Source organism: Canariomyces notabilis (assembly GCF_033297395.1).
Source record: "Canariomyces notabilis strain CBS 508.74 unplaced genomic scaffold N656scaffold_14, whole genome shotgun sequence".
In the NCBI taxonomy this organism is placed as follows: domain Eukaryota; kingdom Fungi; phylum Ascomycota; class Sordariomycetes; order Sordariales; family Chaetomiaceae; genus Canariomyces; species Canariomyces notabilis.
The window spans coordinates 296,199-314,440 of NW_027041836.1; the positions used below are offsets into that span (position 1 = coordinate 296,199).

Sequence of the window (18,242 nt, forward strand, 5' to 3'; positions counted from 1 at the left end):
GTCAACACAGCTGCGGGGCCCGAGCGACCGGCATCTTTTTCGCGACTACGTACCGCTCTCCTACAGGACTGTCACACATTAGTTTGTCGAGACACACAGATTCTACTCACCCTTCTTTTCTCAATATTGAAGGCGATATTTTGCTCTTCATTACTTTCAGTTGCCTTTTTTCTTCTCTTTTTATTTTCCAGATACCACTGCCGCCATGTCGACACGACCGACACGCCGGACTCGGCGCACGGCGATTGTAGAATCTTCAGACGAGGATATGCCTGACGCGCCTCAGCAGAATGAGGAGGACGAGGACGATTTTGAGCCTGCGCCGGCGCCCGCTTCGCGCCGTTCGACCCAAAGCAAAAGGAAAACCACAACAACTACCACCACAGCAGAAGCCCCCGCTCCCACAGCGCCGAAGCGTCGCGGGCGACCAAAGAAAAGCAGCGTTGCACCTGCGCCCGATCCCGAGCCTAGCCAAGCATTTGATCCCGACGAGACAGCAGCTACAGCGACGACAGCGACGACAGCGACGACCGCCGCTCCTGAAGAGGACCAAGTCCCAGCAAAGAAGCCATCTACAAGGACCCGCAAGAGTGTTGCGCCGCGTGCAAACAAGTCTGCTACGCCTGAGCTGGAGCCACCGGCCCCTGCGCTGAAGCAGTCTTCGTCGCCAGCAACTTCGTATCTACGTCATGTCCCGCTTGCCGATATCACAACCATCATGGCCAACGAGCAGCGCAAGCAAGCGGACGAGACGGTTCTTGCCGCCGTAAAACCCATCAAGGCCATGGACACCATTCTCGAGAAGCCCATGGACATCATGCTCAAATCGCGCAACATGGCCATGCCGCTCGTTGAGGATATCGGCCCTAAAGCGCGAATCGTCATTACCTACCTCATCCTCACAAACTTCAAGAGCTATGCCGGTAGACAGGAAGTCGGACCGTTCCACGCCTCCTTCTCCTCGGTTGTCGGGCCAAATGGGTCCGGGAAGTCCAATGTCATTGACTCTTTGCTGTTCGTCTTCGGTTTCCGGGCCAGCAAGATGCGCCAGGGCAAGATCTCCGCTCTGATTCACAACTCTGCCCAGTACCCCAATCTGGACTACTGCGAGGTCGCTGTGCACTTTTGCGAGGTCATGGATTTGCCAGGCGGGGGTCACGAGGTCATCCCCAACTCGGAACTCGTCATCTCGCGCAAGGCCTTCAAGAACAACTCCAGCCAGTACTACATCAATGGAAAGAGTTCCAACTTCACTACCGTCACTACGCTCTTACGTGACCGTGGAGTTGACCTGGACCATAAGCGTTTCCTGATTCTGCAGGGTGAGGTCGAGTCGATCGCTCAGATGAAGCCGAAAGCTGCCAACGAGCACGAAGACGGTCTTCTGGAATATCTGGAGGACATTATAGGCACATCCAAGTACAAGACGCCAATCGAAGAGGCAGCCGCCGAAGTCGAGACGCTCAACGAGATCTGCCTGGAGAAGAGTGGTCGGGTCCAGCACGTTGAGAAGGAGAAGAACAGCCTTGAGGACAAAAAGAACAAGGCCCTGGCTTATGTCCGCGATGAGAACGAGCTCACCATGAAGCAATCTGCGCTGTACCAGCTGTATGTCAGCGAATGCGAAGACAATTTGGCCGTCACAGAGGAAGCCATCGGTCAGATCCAAGCACAGCTAGATGCTGAGCTTGAGAAGCACCACGGCAGTGAGGTGGTCATCAAGCAGCTCGAAAAGGCCTATTCCAAAGGCAGCAAAGAGCTCGAGGCTCAGGAAAAGGCCACTCAGGCGTTGATCAAGGAGATGACCAAATTCGACCAGGAGCGTGTCAAGTTCGACGAGAAGCGCAAGTTCCTTACAGACAAGCGTAAGAAGCTGGAGAAGACCATTGCCAACTCGGAGAACGCAGATGCAGAGGCAGCGCAGACTATTGAGCAGTGTGCCGAAGAAATTGAGACGCGTGCTCAGGAAATTGCCGCGCTTGAACAACAGGTCAAGGAGGCGGAGGCCGAGTTAGCCAACATCCGCGAGAGTCTAAAGGGCAAGACACAGCACCTCTCGGATCAGATTGCTGCTAAGCAAAAGTCCCTCGAACCCTGGAAGGAGAAGATCAACCAAAAGCAATCTGCCATTGCTGTTGCCGAAAGTGAAATGGCAATTCTCAAAGAGAAGGCCAACGCCGGCGCCGTCGCTCTTGAAGAGATGGAGGCCAAGATTGCTGCTATCGAGGAAAGCCAGGCGGCCAAGGCAAAAGAGTTTGAGCAGTGCGAAGCCGAGAAGGCAGCCCTCCAGAAGGAAGGCAGGAGAGCCGTAGCTGAACTGGAGAAGCTTGCTCAAGAAGAGCCCAAGTTCCGCGCGCAGCTCTCAAATGCCCGACAGAAAGCTGACGAAGCCCGATCCAGCCTGTCCGCAACCCAGACGCAGGGCAATGTCCTTACGGCCCTAATGCACATGAAGGAATCAGGCCGCATTGACGGTTTCCATGGGCGCCTTGGCAATCTCGGCACTATCGACCAGCAATATGATGTTGCCATCTCGACAGCCTGTAGCGCGCTTGACAACTTTGTTACAGACACGGTCGAAGCTGGCCAGCAATGCATCGAATACCTAAGGAAGACAAATCTGGGCCGTGGAAACTTCATCTGCCTCGACAAGTTGCGAGTTCGGGACCTATCGCCCATAGAGACGCCCGAAAATGCGCCGCGCTTGTTTGACCTGGTCAAGGCCAAAGAGGACAAGTTCCGGCCAGCCTTTTACCACGCTCTCCAAGACACGCTTGTGGCCAAGGACCTCGCACAAGCGAACCGTATAGCCTACGGCGCTAGGCGGTGGCGAGTCGTGACGCTCGCTGGCGAGCTGATTGACAAGTCAGGTACCATGTCCGGAGGCGGCACTACCGTCAAAAAGGGTCTCATGTCGTCTAAGCTCGTGGCCGACATCAGCAAGGAGCAGGTCGCCAAGCTCGAGACTGACCGTGATACACTGGAGCAAAGGTTCCAGGACTTCCAGGAACGTCAGCGGGAGCTCGAGGCCCGTGTACGCTCTCTTAAAGAACAGATCCCCCAGCTTGACACAAAGATGCAGAAGATCAAGCTCGAGGTAGAAAGCTCGGAAAGGAACCTGGTCGATGCCAAGCGCAGAGCTAAGGAACTCAGCAAGGAGCTGCAGCCATCCAAGACCGACGACAGCCGCATCGTAGCCCTGGAGAAGGAGGTTGCGAAGCTCAACAAGGAGGTAGAGAAGCTGCACGGAGAGACATCAAGCGTTGAGGATGAGATCAAGATGCTCCAGGACAAGATCATGGAGGTTGGTGGCGAGAAACTCCGCGCCCAACGAGCCAAGGTCGATTCCCTCAAAGAGGAGATTTCGTCGCAGAATGAGGAAATGTCCAACGCCGAAGTCCGCAAGGCAAAGGCCGAGAAGCAAAGGGTCAAGCTTGCAAAGGACCATGCGAAGGCGTCCAAGGAGCTGGAGGCGGCAATCCGGGAATTCGAGCACCTCGAGGAAGAGATCCAGAATCAAGGAGACAAGGCCGAGGATTTCACGACACGGGTGGAAGAAGCCAAAGAGGCGCTCGCTGCGAAGAAGGAGGAGCTCTCTACCTTGAAGGCGGAGCTTGATGAGAAAACGGCTGAACTCAACGAGACTCGGGCTGTCGAGATTGAGATGCGCAACAAGCTTGAAGAAAGCCAGAAGGTTCTCGCTGACAATCAAGAGCGGCTGCAGTACTGGGAGAAGAAACTTTCCAAGCTCGCACTCCAGAATATCGAGGATTTGGAGACTGGCGGCAGCAGCTCATCCGAGGTTCCCGCGGCCCAAGCTCCTCAAGCTGAAGGCGTGGACACGGACGAAGGCAAGGACGCAGATGGAGATACCGAGATGATGGACGCTGACGCCGAAGATGATACCGACCCTGACGCGCAACTTCAAGCCGAAGCTGAAGCCAACGACACGGCTGACCAGACGATCCGGCCTGGCCGGCGAAACCCCCTGGAACTCCCGCGGTACACCAAGGACGAGTTGGCAGATATGAACAAGGTGACTCTTAAGGGTGAAATTGCCGCGCTCGAGGAGAAGATTCAGAACGTCAGCGTCGATCTGGGGGTGCTGGCTGAGTACCGGCGACGTGTCGAAGAGCACGCGGCACGGTCGTCCGACCTGGCGAGCGCTGTCGCGCAGCGTGACGCGGCCAAGAAGCGATGCGATGACCTCCGCAGGTTGCGACTCGAAGGCTTCATGGAGGGCTTCAGCACAATCTCCCTGCGGCTCAAGGAGATGTACCAGATGATCACGATGGGCGGCAACGCCGAACTGGAGCTCGTTGATTCCCTGGATCCGTTCAGCGAGGGCATCCTTTTCAGCGTGATGCCGCCCAAGAAGTCGTGGAAGAACATCAGCAACCTGTCAGGTGGCGAGAAGACGCTCAGCTCACTGGCGCTGGTGTTTGCGCTGCACCACTACAAGCCGACACCGCTGTACGTCATGGACGAGATTGATGCTGCGCTGGATTTCAGGAACGTAAGTCATCATGATAATAGTAATATCAATATTGCAGCCGTCTACCTCCAACCCACATTCCACACTACCCATAGGGGGATACTGATTTTTTACTCCCGGCTACTACAGGTATCGATTGTAGCAAACTACATCAAGGAGCGCACGAAGAACGCCCAGTTCATCGTCATCTCGCTGCGCAACAACATGTTTGAGCTGGCCGCCCGGCTCGTCGGCGTCTACAAGGTCAACCACATGACCAAGAGTGTCACGATCGAGAACCGCGATTACGTCGTCGGGAGGAACCAGCGGGCTCCTCACGGGCAAGGGCAGAACCATCCTCAGCAACAGCGCGCTCAGCAGCAGCAAGTTCAGGCACAACAAGCACAAGCACAAACACAAACACAGACACAACAGGTTCGTCCATCTATCCTTCCGCATCGCCCGAGATGAGCGGCCTTGAAAACGCTTCCTCGGTCGCGGTTGGTTTTGGTGAAGTGTGGTTTGGTTAATGTGTGGTTATGAGTCAGGCTGCGTCTGGCCCTGGGTTCGGTTTCGCATAGCATGTAACGGAATGAATGGTCTTGTCGGGATTGGTCCGGGAGGATTCACTGGGTATGATCGGGTTCGGCGGAGTATAGAAAGGGAGGAGAGGGAAAGGAGGACGGACGGGGTCATGAAAGTGCAACGAAGTATATGTCCTTGATTGTCGCTATGTTTGAGATGTCATCTGGTCGTTCGACCTTATGGATAATGCTTGCTCGCTCGGTTGGTGTCGGTTGTTTGATTGCCTTGGATTCCTCGTCCGCTTCATTCTTGGTATGTACGTATATCAGGCATACCTCCCAACGCGGTAATCGGGACGATGGAATTACACTGCATTTCCCGGTCATCTTGTGAATGAACGAATGGGCGATTTCCAACGTTTTCCAACCCAGAGTATGCCTACACCTTCCAGAGTCCAGACCATAGTCCCAGTAAACGATCCGTCAAGATCACAACCCCCGCCACTTTTCCCTCCACCCGCCCTTCTCAAACAGCCACAACGCCTCAGTCGCGTAGGCCTTGGCACTCAGATGGCCCCTGCCCTCGGGCAGAGTCGCCTCCTCCTCGAGGCTCTCGAGCACCTTGCCCTCCCTGACGCAGCGCCAGAGGGCAAAAGCCAGGTCGTCCTCGTCGCCGCCGCGCCCGCCAGCGCCGCCGCCCCAGTCCCCCCTGCCAAGGCGGTACAGAATGCGCCCTAGCGTCTGGTAGGCGACGCAGCGCTGCGCGGGCACGGCCGAGCGCGCCAGGCGGGCTAGTTCGGGGATCGTGTACCCGGCCGCCTCGGGCGCCTCGCCGTGGTGGTGCAGGCCCTTGGTCACGGGTATGGTGCGGCTCAGGCGCGGGGGGATCAGGGCGCCGCGGAAGTCGAAGCGCAGCGCCGAGACGGGTAAGGATTCCTGCCCCGGGTAGTACGGCGACTCGCGGTCCGCGGGCGAGTCCTGCGACGGTATGGGCGCCATCCAGGCCAGCTTGGACGGGTCGGCGGGTAGGGTGGGGAAGAATTTCTTGTGCATCGTCTCGAGGAAGTCAGGGTCGGATGGGTCGAGGTCGGGTACGGTCGGCGGGCGGGGGAAGTGGGTTTTGGGTGGCGGCAGGGTTGTGTCGGGGTTGGTGTTGGTGGTGTTGTCGTCTTTGCGCGAGGCGCCGGATTCTGTCACGGGAAAGAGGTCGGCTGGAGGCACCGGCGGGGGGTCGTCTTCGTCAAAGGTGACTGTTTTTCTGGGTTTGCTGCTGCCCTTTGGCGCTGGAGCTGGGACCGTCTCGGGCTCCTCCGGCTCGTCTTCGACTGTCGCGCGGGGTGGTTTTGCTGGGACATCTAACCTTGATGATGATGGTGGTGTTGATGCAGGAACGGCGTCAAATGGTGACGGTCCGCTCGGCTCGTCGAGTGTCGCGCGGCTCAGTAACCTTTGGATGAACTTGGGATCCAGACCAGCGAACAGCTCCTTCTGGGCCTCGGCTATCTCCTCAGGCGACATTGAGTCTATCACGGCCTGATTCTCCTGGTCGATGCGCCGCCTCTCGTCCGCGTCTGCCGTTGCCTGTGAGCGAAGGCCATTCTGGTTTGGCGGTTTGACGAATACGTGTGAAGCTGTGGTTGCAGAGGTAGCTGGAGCAGGTGAAGCGGCTGGCGATTTCGCCTGTCGCTGCTGCTTAAACGCTGATACTCGTTTCTTGTGCGGAGGGAATCCGCTGACCGACGGTGTCGGCGCTGGCGGTGTTGGGAAGCTGGGCGTCTGGTCATCACCAATATCTCGTTCTTTGACGTCTAATACCTCTAGAGTGGTGTCCATTTTGTGCAAATGTCAAGTTCACTGGGTTTGGTTTGGAAAAGTTGGGTTTCAATGGATATTTCCATCAAGCTGTTTAACGCTATCTGACAGGATCTTATCTCCAGCTCCGCTTTTGCCCGCCGCTACTTACACCGTATAGGTACTGTACTTGTAATAATCGAAGTACACACTGTGTGCACATTCGCCAGGATGATAAGATCAAATGAGTATTCGTTCAAGTGCCAGTTTTGACTACCTCAACTACCTGAGGTTAATAAAGGGGTGATGTGCCAGGAGCCTAGCCATATAGTCTGAGTAACCTACATGTCCAGTGTTCAATGTCGAATTCAGTCCTTTGTCCAGCACAGCGAGCACAGTCACAAATGGAGGGTCTTTTCCGTTTGATACAAAGTCTTGGCCAGGGTGTAGCCTAACAAGCTGTCTACCGTTACTGCCCAAATAAGTGTCATCATATCTAAATATTTCAACGCCAAAGGTGTTTACCTAGTAAATGTATCAATCCTTGCCCAAACTCCTCAGGCTTGAACTTGAAATTGCCCAGGCTGCAGCTCGCAAATCGAAGCATTCTCCTGCTGCATGTGGCATGTGCAGCATGCCCCCCACTGTGTGCCGGCCTTGTCCTAAGTCCCGGCTTCCAGCCGACTGTTTCTGTCTCGAATTGCGGAGCTGCGGATTCCAGAGATGTCACGCAGCACCCACACATATTCGAAACGGGGTCGTGGGGTACAAGGACTGGGCCCGCTGACATGTACCCGCCAGGGCCCTGGTCCGTCTTATAACCTCAAATTCGATGTGCTTCTCCAATATACGGAGGTACATCGTACTTGTCTCGGGATCCGCTCTTGTACCATTGGCGTACTGTACATTAAGCTACCACGCGGCGATGCGAGCCTCTTCCGCGTCTTCGGCACACAACGAGCATGGGCCCCACTTGAGTTACGAACGTCTTCCTCACTCTCTTCTCGATCAGAGTCGTCAACCCCTGTCACACCTCAAAAGAAGTCATGCCTAACACCCGATTTCTCTCGGGTGGGCCCAGGAAACCAGAGAACGGCGCCTGCGCGCTCTGCGGCGGGCGTCCGCTGATTGACCCATGACCGAACAGGATCCGCGTTCTCTTTCCTCCTTGTGCGAATTTCCCTTCTTGGTTTGGCTTGCTTCTTGATACATTGCACTACACAACGGAGGTCTTGTACTGTATTGTACATACATCGTATGTTTACTGGACAACTCCTTGGCGTTGAGACCCCAATTTACCTGCCGGCTCCCTCGAGTACGGATAGAGGTCCTGTACGGAGTACTCTATCCATGCGTTCTGGTGTTTCTCATTTCCGTCTCTAGCGCGGTGCGGTGCATCCCGAATTTGATTATGGGTCTGCCGCTGGTTGTGGACAACGCTGACAGCATTTCCATCTTGCGAACCTCGCTTGGCTCCGCTCCTCGGTCAATGCACCCATTCTTATCCCCTATCCCATCCATCCGCATTTCCAAGGTGTTTCCCCGCCGCTCTGGCCCCCTTTTGGCCCCTTTGGCTCGCTCTCTTCCATCGGCGCCCGTTGAAGCTCTGCCAGCCAGGCCGCCCTGGTGGTTTAGTTCTTTTTTTCCAGATAAAATTTCCCTTGCATCTGAGGCCCCGGTTTTCCACTGCCAGTTGTGAAAATAATAAATGAGTGTAGGTACCAAAACGCAGCCGTTCCCCATGGTTCTTCTCGCCTCTCTCGCAATCCCCCAAATTTCCCCCCTTCTTCTCTGTTCTTAACGCGCAACGCAACAAAGTCAGTCGACTTTTCGGGTGCAAAGTGCAAAACCCATTTAAATCGTCTGCCATTTCTCCTTCTTGCATCGTGCAAAGGCCAGATTCAAACTCGGCGGACTCTGCCGAATTGAATCATACGCATTGATTGGCCGCGCACCAGTACGCTGGGTACTGTTTTACGCTTTTTGTCGGCCGACCGTGGTCAGATTTGCAGCGTCTTGGATGATTGAAGGTATTCAGAAGCTGGCATCTCCACCTGTGCAACTCGATTCGAAAGTCACAGTCGGCTACACATCGACGCTTGGGCCCAGTTCAGCCGACCAGCCAACCACAACGGTTCCTTTTGTCTCTTGGGCTCGACTTCCAACGCTTTGGGTGCCAAGGTACCTTTCCTCCTCCGCTCAACGCACACAACTTTCGGTACCTTCGTTTGGGGAGAGTTTGGGGCGCCTTTGGTATCAAACAGCCAATCATCCAACGCAACGCCAGCTCTTGGAGTTTCTCTATCATCCCTCAGACATCTCACCAAAGGCGATTGGCGAGCTTCCGTTACCTTGTTTTGTCTTTGCTTCTTTGACCCTTTCAAGGGGCATTATTGAGGTGGCAGTTGTTGCCTTAATCTGTTTAGAGTTCATTCTCCCCTTCTTTTGCAAAGCAGTTACAACCGGACATCATCGCAGTAAAGGAATAGGGCCGTGTGTTTGTTCGACATCCTCTTCAGTGGCTCTTTTGCCCGCTGGAGATTGACAGCGGGTGGCGGACACGACAGGTCGAGATGCAGCAGCACAACAGCTCATCACCGTCGTTGTCATCACCGCCCTCGGCACTCTCGGAGCCCGGCTCTCCGACTAGGATTATCAACGCCGGCCGCGCTAATATTGAAATGGATGAGATTATCGTCGATCCTGGCTCAGCATCTCGATTTGGCATCATGCAGCAACACCAGCCCGCCGAAACCCCCCAAAATATCCCACTGACCGCCGCCGGCCTTCCGAGGAAGAAGCCCGGCAGGAAACCCGGCAGCACAGTCAAACCCAAGGCCCCCCCGGCCGATGGCAACTCCACAAATCCCGATCAACCTAAACAGCGTCGCCCGCGGAAGCCCAAAGACCCTAATGCCCCTCCCACCCAGAGAAAGCGGAAGGCCGCAGCAACCGAGGGCAGCGATGCAACCTCGGAGATGGACGCGAGGTCTGCCTCGGGCCCGCCCCGCCAACCAAAAATCACCGAGCTCACGTCAATGCGGATGGCTCTGAATGCGCGTCCACCTCTTTCCGAGGTCGCATATCCCCAGCCTGCCCCGAAGCGAGAGGGTTCGATGCAGATGCACAACCTCCTAAACGAAGAGCCGCCTCCCAAACTCCAGCCCGCCGCGCCTGCGAGGCAGATGTTTGACCCAATCCGGGGAAATTACGATCCAATTCGAGAATCCGTGGCGGCCCGAGATTCGTACGGAACGGGCCCACTCGGCTCGCCCCGAGCGCCCACTCACGTAGTCAACCGGGCCAGCGCGTCTCCTTCGATTGCCAGCCTGGTAGATCCACACCCTGTCGCCAGCGCTATCTCCCCCATACTGTCTAATACGCAGTATGGCAATCCCGCACCTCAGGCACGCTTTCCGGAGACAGTTTCCGTGCCGCCCTCTCCTTCCAATGCTGTGCGCAGCGCTCCTCAACCTCTCCCCAAACCCACCCTTGCCGATGCCAGACGGCCTCCGCCCCCTCCCCCGGCACCCATCTCTGCAAGCAAACCCGAGTCAAAATCCACCTCGTTCACCAGCATGACTACAGTCCCAAGCTCAACAGCCGCCACAGCGACGCCCGCCGCGCCGGCAACCGCGCCGAGCAAAAAGATTGCCGCCGTCGTGCAGCAGGAACGCGAGTCTAACAAGAAAGCCCGCAGCAGCAATTCCTCCTCACCAAAAATCAACAGCCTCAAGGACGCGCTCCCGCCCCTTCCCACCGGTGAAGGGCGCTCCATTCTCGACTTTGGGAAAGTTCGCCCCGGCGAGGAGATTGAAGCGCCGAGCATATCGCTGCACATACCCCTTAAACCGGGCGAGAACAACAAGTATGTCAATTTCATGCGCATGGCCGAGGAGCGGTACGGCTGGGACGCCCTGCACCCGCGGCTGGCGGCCAGCCGGGAGCGCAAGGCCCGCATCGCCGCGGCCACGGCTGCACTCGAGAAGAATGGGAGCGGCCGCGAGTCCGGGGATGAAATGGAGGAAGACTTGCAGCAGTCGGACGCCGAAAACAGTAATGTCGAGATGGGCGGGATGGGGGCGGCCAATGGTACCGGCTTGGGCATGAGCGGCCCGGAGGCGGCTCCGGCCAAGCCGGCTAGGAAGAAGCGCAACTTCAAAGAGGACGAGTATGACAAGGACGACGACTTTGTCGATGACTCGGAGCTGCTGTGGGAGGAGCAGGCGGCAGCTAGCCGGGACGGATTCTTTGTCTACAGCGGGCCGCTGATACCCGAGATCGAGAAGCCTGCTGTTCCTGAGGGACCCCCTCGACGAGGCCGCGGGGGCAGAGGTCGGGGCAGAGGGGGTGCGGCGCGCGGTGAAAGCAGTGGCCGCGGCCGTGGGGGTGGGCCGGGCTCGAGAGGCGGGACGGTCAGGAAGCCGAGAATCACAAAGCTGGAGAAGGAGCAGAGGGACAAGGAAAAGGCGGAGCGCGAGAAGCTTGCGCAGTTGTCATCCAAAACTGGCGCGAGTCCGGGAGCTGCGGTGGCCAATGGCGTGTTAGGGCTTGGTGCCTCGGCGGCACAAGGCGCCGTGTCTGGGATCACCATGTGAGTTGGCGGACACATACAACACATTCATGGATGTGCGCACCTGTTGTTGAGGGTTATGTATTAATGGGGAGGGTCCCTGGGGAACGTGGTCTTCGAGGTTATCTATCCTCTCAACCCGGCCTTGACCCCGGTTGGGCTGTATTATTCATGAAAGAGGGGGCCGGGAATTAAGTCCAGGTGTCAGCAGGTTGCGGCGTCGGTGTGCTGCTCTCTTGGTCTGGCAGGCGTTCTGAGAGTTGTACCTCGGCATTCAGAGACACACTGGCTTTGCTTTGTCTCGCTTTCCCCCTTATCTGTTGTGGCGTTATCGAGAGGCATACTTACGGACGGGTACGATGGGTCTCAGTCCGGGTAGGACGGCATGGTTCGCGCTCCTCTCCCTCTTTTCTGTTCTCCTCTTTACATGCTGTTCGGCAAGACAGTTCATTTCCGGCGCCGTTTTCCTCACATGGCTCTGTTTTCTATCTATTGTATTCGCCCGTCCCTGGACATTGGCCTAACCGTCTGCGGCGACCGAGAAGCCGAAAACAAAGTTCCCAACCAACGCTGCCGGCGTAGGCGCAAGAACTACGGAGAACGGGAGGCAAAACAGGAATGACCAGTCGGAGGGTAAAGGGTTCGTTTGAGTCGGAAGAGATCGCACTTCCTTGCTAAGCAGCGACAGTTTTAGTGCTCCGGGTGTAGACTAGCTTGAGTGGAGAGCAAGCGAATAGACACGAATTCTGACAAATATTTGGTAGGGAGATACCATTCTCTATGGTGCCATGTGATCAGCGGTCGAGTTGGTTTATCGAATAATAGCAGGTTTGCAGACAGCTATTCTAGTAATATCGGTAGTGATCGGCGGCTGTGGAAGAATACCAGTACTGTACTTATGCATACCCAGCTTACCTATGGATATGATGGAGTCTTACCGATTCTATGTTTGTACATACATCATAGACCTGGCCATGACTTTTACACGTTATACCCTGCTATGCAAACCGCTGGTGGGTAAATGCAGAAACGGCCGCGCACCGCCGTATGCCGGTTGACACTTATCAAGGTATGCCCACTCCTTGAGCAGACAACTGGGGCTGCAACGGGGCACCCGCTCCTCCCAATGTCCCAGCAGCCCCTTCCCTAACACCAACACCACCTCCCTTTGATCCCTTCCCCCCGGAATCCCTCTCCCTCTTGGCCGCGAATCTGGCCTGCCTCCGCTCATTTCTCATCTGCTCCTCACGCATCTGCCTGATGACGGGGCTCCGCGCACGAATCCGGTCGCCGTAGCGGTAAAACACAAAGGGGATGGGAATCAGCAGCACCTCGAGCAAGCCCAGCAGGGTGCCCGCCCACTGCGGCGACAGGGCGTCGTACATGGCCGGGCCCGCGAGGGGCAGGGCGCCGCCGATGGCGGAGCGGATGACGGCGTTGCCCGCCAGGGCCGAGGCGGCGTAGATGCCGTAGGCGCCCGCAAGGTAGTTGGAGCCGTAGATGAAGGAGAGCGTGTTGCCCATGCCAAAGGGGATCCCCGCGAGCCCGATGGGCACGGCCGGGTGGATGGACGCGGGCAGGCAGGTCCAGCTGAAGATGAGTTGTCCTACGGGGGTCAGCAGAGCGCCGACGCACATGACCAGTGCGGTTGCCTCGGGTGAGGGCCGGCCCGAGTCGTCGTCGGGATCGCGTGGCTTGCTTGAGCGGTTGATGAGTCGCCGCCAGACGGGTTCGAGTCCGATGGCTAGCAGGGTTCCGATGGCGATCCCCATGAAGGCCAGCCCGGACATGCCCACCGACCAGCCGCGGTGTTGGGTGAAGACGATTGGGTAGGCGACGAAGCAGAGGTAAAGGATGCCGTAGATGACGGAGATCCTGCCGGGGTATGACGGTTCTTATTAGAGATCATTGTCCCCTTCTGTTTGATTTAACAGAGGGGAAGCGCCACTAACCAGGTGTTAAAAAACCACAGGATCGGCTCGGTGACGGCAAGCACAAACGGCCGGCTGAGGTTGAGCTTGAGGAGGTGCAGCGTCGAAATCCTCTGGTCGAAGCGGCACCACCAGCGGTCGTCGCCCGTCTCGCGTCGCATGCGCGCGGCCTTGCGCTTGAGCAGGGTCGGGGCGTACGTCTCCTTGACCGTCGCGAGCATGAGCGCGGCCACGCCGCCGAGGATCATGGCCAGCCAGTTGCCCCAGCGCCAGCCCAGCGACTCGTACACGAATCCGCCAATGATGGGTCCCGTCGTCGGACCGTTGAGCGGCGCCACGGACCACAGCGACATGCACAGCGCGAGGTACTCCGGGTCCGCAATGTCAACCACTGTCCCGGGCCCGTTCGAAATCATGGCGGCTCCGAAAAGCGCTCTGGTCCCTCCCCCGTTTTCGTCAGCCCTGGGAATAGTTCTGTTACACACAACAAAAAATAACAAAACAAAAGGGGTAAGTAGGGGGGTTTCGAAAACAAACGCACACAAAGAACCTGACAACCACCATCTCCGTCAGCGACCGCGCGAGGGCGGCGGGCACGATGAGGACGACAAAGACGGCGAGGCAGGCCAGGTAGACGATGCGACGGCCGTAGAGTTCGCTCATGGGGGCGACGACGACGGAACCCGCGGCGAGGCCGAGGAGGTAGGTCGTGAGGCCCAGGGTGGCCAGGGCTCGCGAGGACACGGCGAACTCGTCCATAATGCCCTGCACCGTGGCCGTGTAGCTCGTGCTGTAGAGCACCACGACCCAGGTGGCGTACGACACGACAAAGATGGTCCAGGCACGGTACCATAGGGGCCTTTTTCTCTACCGTAGGCAACCGATTAGTTCGTCACGGATGATGGGCAGTTGGTTCCACTGGACTGGGTTGCTCTCTCTCTGTCTCTATATCCAGATTTGCACAAAACACATCATGATGATTTCCGAACAGTTGCGAGACATGGAATAAAAGTACTTGCCAGTTACGTGGGTTCTCCGGGTCGTCTCGATCGAGGGTAACCTCAAAATCAGGAGGCCGTGAGGCGGCAGAGGTAATGGAGGTGCGTGTGTGAGCGTGAGCGAGGTCGACCGGGGGGGACTCGGCTTCTGCGATGGCCAAGTCGGTCTCTTGGAGCGACGAAGCTCGCGCCAGGGCATGTTCGAGCGGGGAGAGGGGGTCCGTATCAAGCGAAGAAGAGCGTGAGCGTGAGTGGCTGCGGCTATGGGTGGTGGTCAAACTATGCTGGCAGTCTGGATGAGATGCCGTCTCCTTGGTTGCTTTGAAGCTCAAGTTGCCGTCTAATGTCGATGAGGAGCCATTATCACCGGCTCCTGATATCTTCGCATCCCCCAGCGCACTAGGCGCATGCTTTTCTGGATCTAGATCTGGGGCTTGGCCAGCCATGGCTGCCGGGATTCAGTTCGTTCAAGGGAGGGAAAAAAAAATATTGTGAGTGGTAGTGGAACCCTAGGGGTACATGGAAATAACACCGCCCTGTAGGAGCTTCGAAGATATCACCAACCGAGGCGGGAAGACATAGCAGTTCTCTAAGGTTCAGCTTCAGGTTGGATTAGCAGATTTGCAAGTGGGCTAGACGGAAGCATACCTTATGTGAGGAGACTGTAAGGGCTCTGCCGGTGCCGATGCGAGGTCGGGTCAAGCTTCCCGGATATAACGTCCACCGTACTTCGTAGAAATTCTACAATCCACTTCCCGCGAATCCTACCGCCGGGCTCCCAATCCCCCTTACCTCAATGCTACATACATTAGCGCGCGATCCGCATGGTGCCCCGTCTTTTATTCTCTTCTCCTGCCTCAACACCCGAACTACCTACACGCTTTCTGCAGCAAGGGGGATACAAGGGACGGTCTGGCGTGTCTGCCCAACTCCGGTTGGTGGGGCTGAAGTTATCTTACCCCCCTTTTCCCACCTTAACGTTTCCCACGGCCAAAGTCGGCCGATGCCGATCCCGGGCTATCTGGCGCCGAGCCGAGTCCTTCGCAACGTATCCCGGCTCACTGGGAGAAACAAAAGAATCCTTCAAATCCGGGGTGCATGTGTGCTGTATAGGCCCGCTGTAGCTTGCAGTTCTCCGCTGGCCCTTCTTTGAAGGAGAGCTCTTTTGGTTTGTTCGGTCAATTGCTAGCTTAGGTCCGTCAGTGTTTACCAAGTGCACCTTACATACTCTACCGAGCCCTCCGAGCCTACCCAAAATGATTGCCGGGTTTACCACCCGTTGATGGTGGGTGAATGGTTGGTTGATGACAAACCCGGTGCAAGGAACGAAGGAAGCACATGGATATCACCCAATCACTGTGTAGATACCCCGGTTCTGCCGAGGCTAAACAGCGGTAACAAAGCTGTGGGTGTGGGTACCGGGCAGTTGTGGGGGACGGCGCAGCGCCGTCTTTCGGGGGCCGGATCTCGGCAAAGGTTGCGGCTGCCACCGAGGACGCGAGCGGCTCCGACGAGTGTTGATCCTAAAAACTACTACAGGCCCGTAAATATGGCCCTGACACTGGATCGATAAATTGTATCGAGCACCTTGTTTGTAGTCATCGCTGCCGCCAGAGGATTGCCTTGACCGTTTCGTCCGATCAGGTTACAGATGGGGTTGGATAGGAAGAAAGTAGGCCAGGACGTTGGTTCGAGGTTTTGTGGTTAACGTTACTCCGTAGTCAACCTTCGGGTTTGCTTGGGCAGCGATGTCTCCGATACTTATCAGCTGCCTGCTCCTTTGATCAGCTCTCCCTCTCAGGGGAGGAAATAAGCAGTTCAGCTGTCTCGAAAAATTATCCGTCTCGCTAGGGATGACAGGACCGTCTCAAACCGAAATCACTGGGAGAGGTGTAATTGCCTGATGGGGCACCTAGGTACAGTACCTATTTGTTTTCCTATCCCGTCTTAGCTCCGAAGCGCCTTTCCCGGAGCTGATGAAAACCAACAGGCGCATTGAAAGATCGACGAGGACATGTTTCTTTTTCTCCCCGCAAAATTGGCCTGCTGACCTGATGACTTCATTGTTCTTCCCGTCTGTCGGCTTTTTTGGTCGAGCACACACCATCGACATGGTAGCCTCGCTGCATACAGCAACTCCATACACTTACACAGGAAGCAAGTGCGGCAAGTCCGGCTCAACAACCCAACTTCAAGGTTTCTTAGATGTCCGTGCCTGCCTGCAAAGAACTCGCAGCCTGCAACTACTTCAGCGAATATGTACAATACCCCACACGGACGCACCTACTAAAAGATGACAGGGCTGCAGGGGTTCCAAGAAGCGCATGATTGGAAGGAACAACATGGTGTAACCACACTGTCGGGATGAGATAGCAGCAGCGCGATCACCGCATTTAGGCTTGTATGCTTGCTTGCGCCTCTGATGCGGTTGCCAGAGTGTGGCAAGGCTGTGATGTAGTTAGAAGTTGAACAAGTCTGGCAACCTTTTGAAACACTGCCAATCCACGGCAACCATGAGAGGCCTGGGTACGGTACTCGGGACCCTCGAGACCAGTGGATCGGGTCCTTTGGCTGTTGTAACACCGCCTCGCCTTTTGGATCAGGGCTTGGACCGTAAGGTAGTGTATGATAAAAGATTGCTTTGGCGAATCCAATCTATGCGGCGTTTGCTGATAGATAGCCATTCCAAATTCTCGTTGCGTAACGGTGAGGTTGGGCATGGGGGGATGAGCTCCATGCGCTGTCCCAGACGGCTGGGAACAACAAAGTTTGTCCGAAGGACCCTTGATTGGCTCACGCCCGTACACGTATGTTGATCGGAATCTAGGTAGCCATAACATAACGGGGTTTGCAACGCGAGTTTCGCTGAACCGCTAAACCGCTAAACATTTTACTACATACTAGATAGGTAGCTTACAACTGGAGTCGATTCCGGGTTCCCTCACTGAAACGGAGGGAAACTATCTATATGCCAGGCTGCCACAGACGATCATCCCCTGCTCTTCATTAGCACAGCAATGGCAACGCCCTTTACGTGGAGGGCGTGACTATGCTTCGAACAATTGACCACAAAACCAAATACACCCTCGGAGTCATCAGGTTGATGTATCGTAAGTGCATACATATAGAGGAAGGGCAATATACCATCCACCTACGGATACCTATGTACAAAGTTACCAAGTCACCAAGTGGTTATCTGTTGGCCCTAGCCTCGGCCGGTCGGCCTACGTTGGAACAAGGGGGTGTGAAAGTGTTGGAAAGGTGTGGGTGACTCGCGAATCACGTTGCTTCTTCCCCTGCTCCCTGGATGGTTCTCCTTCCCGCAAGGGCCCGAAACACACTCGACTTCTCTGAACTCTCAGTGCTTACTGTGTACACTACCCCCGATGATTTGGAAATTGTAACTTACCGGTACTTTAGTGTAGTTCAGTTTCCGTAGTAAAATACAAGCCCGTCAAATCCGTATTTTCATATTTGAGATGCCAGTATCTAACATTTTCCCACAACGGAAGATCAATAATTATATGTTGAACACAGACACAGGGATCAAGATTGAGAAACTCATTTTTAGCTCAACCAAGGAATGTTAGTCGATCGAGGATTGCAATCCTTGTTCTCGTTGCTGATCGCTTGAGACGGGGACTTACGAATCTTACGATGGTTCAGGAACAAGGAACCGGCATAGATTGCCATCCGATGAAACATGAGAAGTGGGTTTTCGGATTAGGTTGTTCACAAACTCGACCAATTCCCCATTGTTCCCGTCCTCTTTAGGGGCTCGGGAGGGGTCCGGGCACTCGCTCACAGTGAGCAATCGCCGTCCGGAGCCCCATAAATACCTACGTAACGATACTGTACGGAGGTACATGCCCTGGTACTGAGCCGGCAGTTTCTTTCCAGTTTCGCTGCTGAGACGCAGCCGATCCACTCAGCAAAGACAAGGAGGCCAGG

At 56.0% G+C, this 18,242-nt stretch overlaps 4 protein-coding genes across 4 annotated transcripts; 2 read left to right on the forward strand and 2 right to left on the reverse strand.

Annotated features, from left to right (window-relative positions):
- Positions 1–205: 205 nt before the first annotated feature.
- N656DRAFT_790238 (RecF/RecN/SMC protein) lies at positions 206–4,945 on the forward strand (the record flags this gene model as incomplete). Its single annotated transcript, XM_064816862.1, has 7 exons — positions 206–1,327; positions 1,427–1,453; positions 1,484–1,558; positions 1,589–1,612; positions 1,649–4,516; positions 4,625–4,861; positions 4,910–4,945. The coding sequence occupies 7 exons, from the start codon at positions 206–208 to the stop codon at positions 4,943–4,945; spliced, it is 4,389 nt and encodes a 1,462-aa protein (XP_064669168.1).
- Positions 4,946–5,075: 130 nt separating this feature from the next.
- Positions 5,076–6,885, reverse strand: N656DRAFT_780317 (uncharacterized protein). The gene has a single exon (XM_064815354.1). It carries the CDS (start codon positions 6,514–6,516, stop codon positions 5,488–5,490), a length of 1,029 nt encoding a protein of 342 aa, XP_064669169.1. The 5' UTR covers positions 6,517–6,885; the 3' UTR covers positions 5,076–5,487.
- Positions 6,886–9,362: 2,477 nt separating this feature from the next.
- On the forward strand, positions 9,363–11,387 carry N656DRAFT_790264 (HPC2-domain-containing protein; the record flags this gene model as incomplete). The annotated part of the gene is made up of 2 exons (XM_064816869.1): positions 9,363–9,900; positions 9,934–11,387. The coding sequence occupies 2 exons, from the start codon at positions 9,363–9,365 to the stop codon at positions 11,385–11,387; spliced, it is 1,992 nt and encodes a 663-aa protein (XP_064669170.1).
- An 812-nt stretch (positions 11,388–12,199) lies between these two features.
- Positions 12,200–14,737, reverse strand: N656DRAFT_755063 (MFS general substrate transporter; the record flags this gene model as incomplete). The annotated part of the gene is made up of 4 exons (XM_064813097.1): positions 12,200–13,237; positions 13,315–13,728; positions 13,835–14,160; positions 14,309–14,737. The coding sequence occupies 4 exons, from the start codon at positions 14,735–14,737 to the stop codon at positions 12,427–12,429; spliced, it is 1,980 nt and encodes a 659-aa protein (XP_064669171.1). The 3' UTR covers positions 12,200–12,426.
- Positions 14,738–18,242: the final 3,505 nt, after the last annotated feature.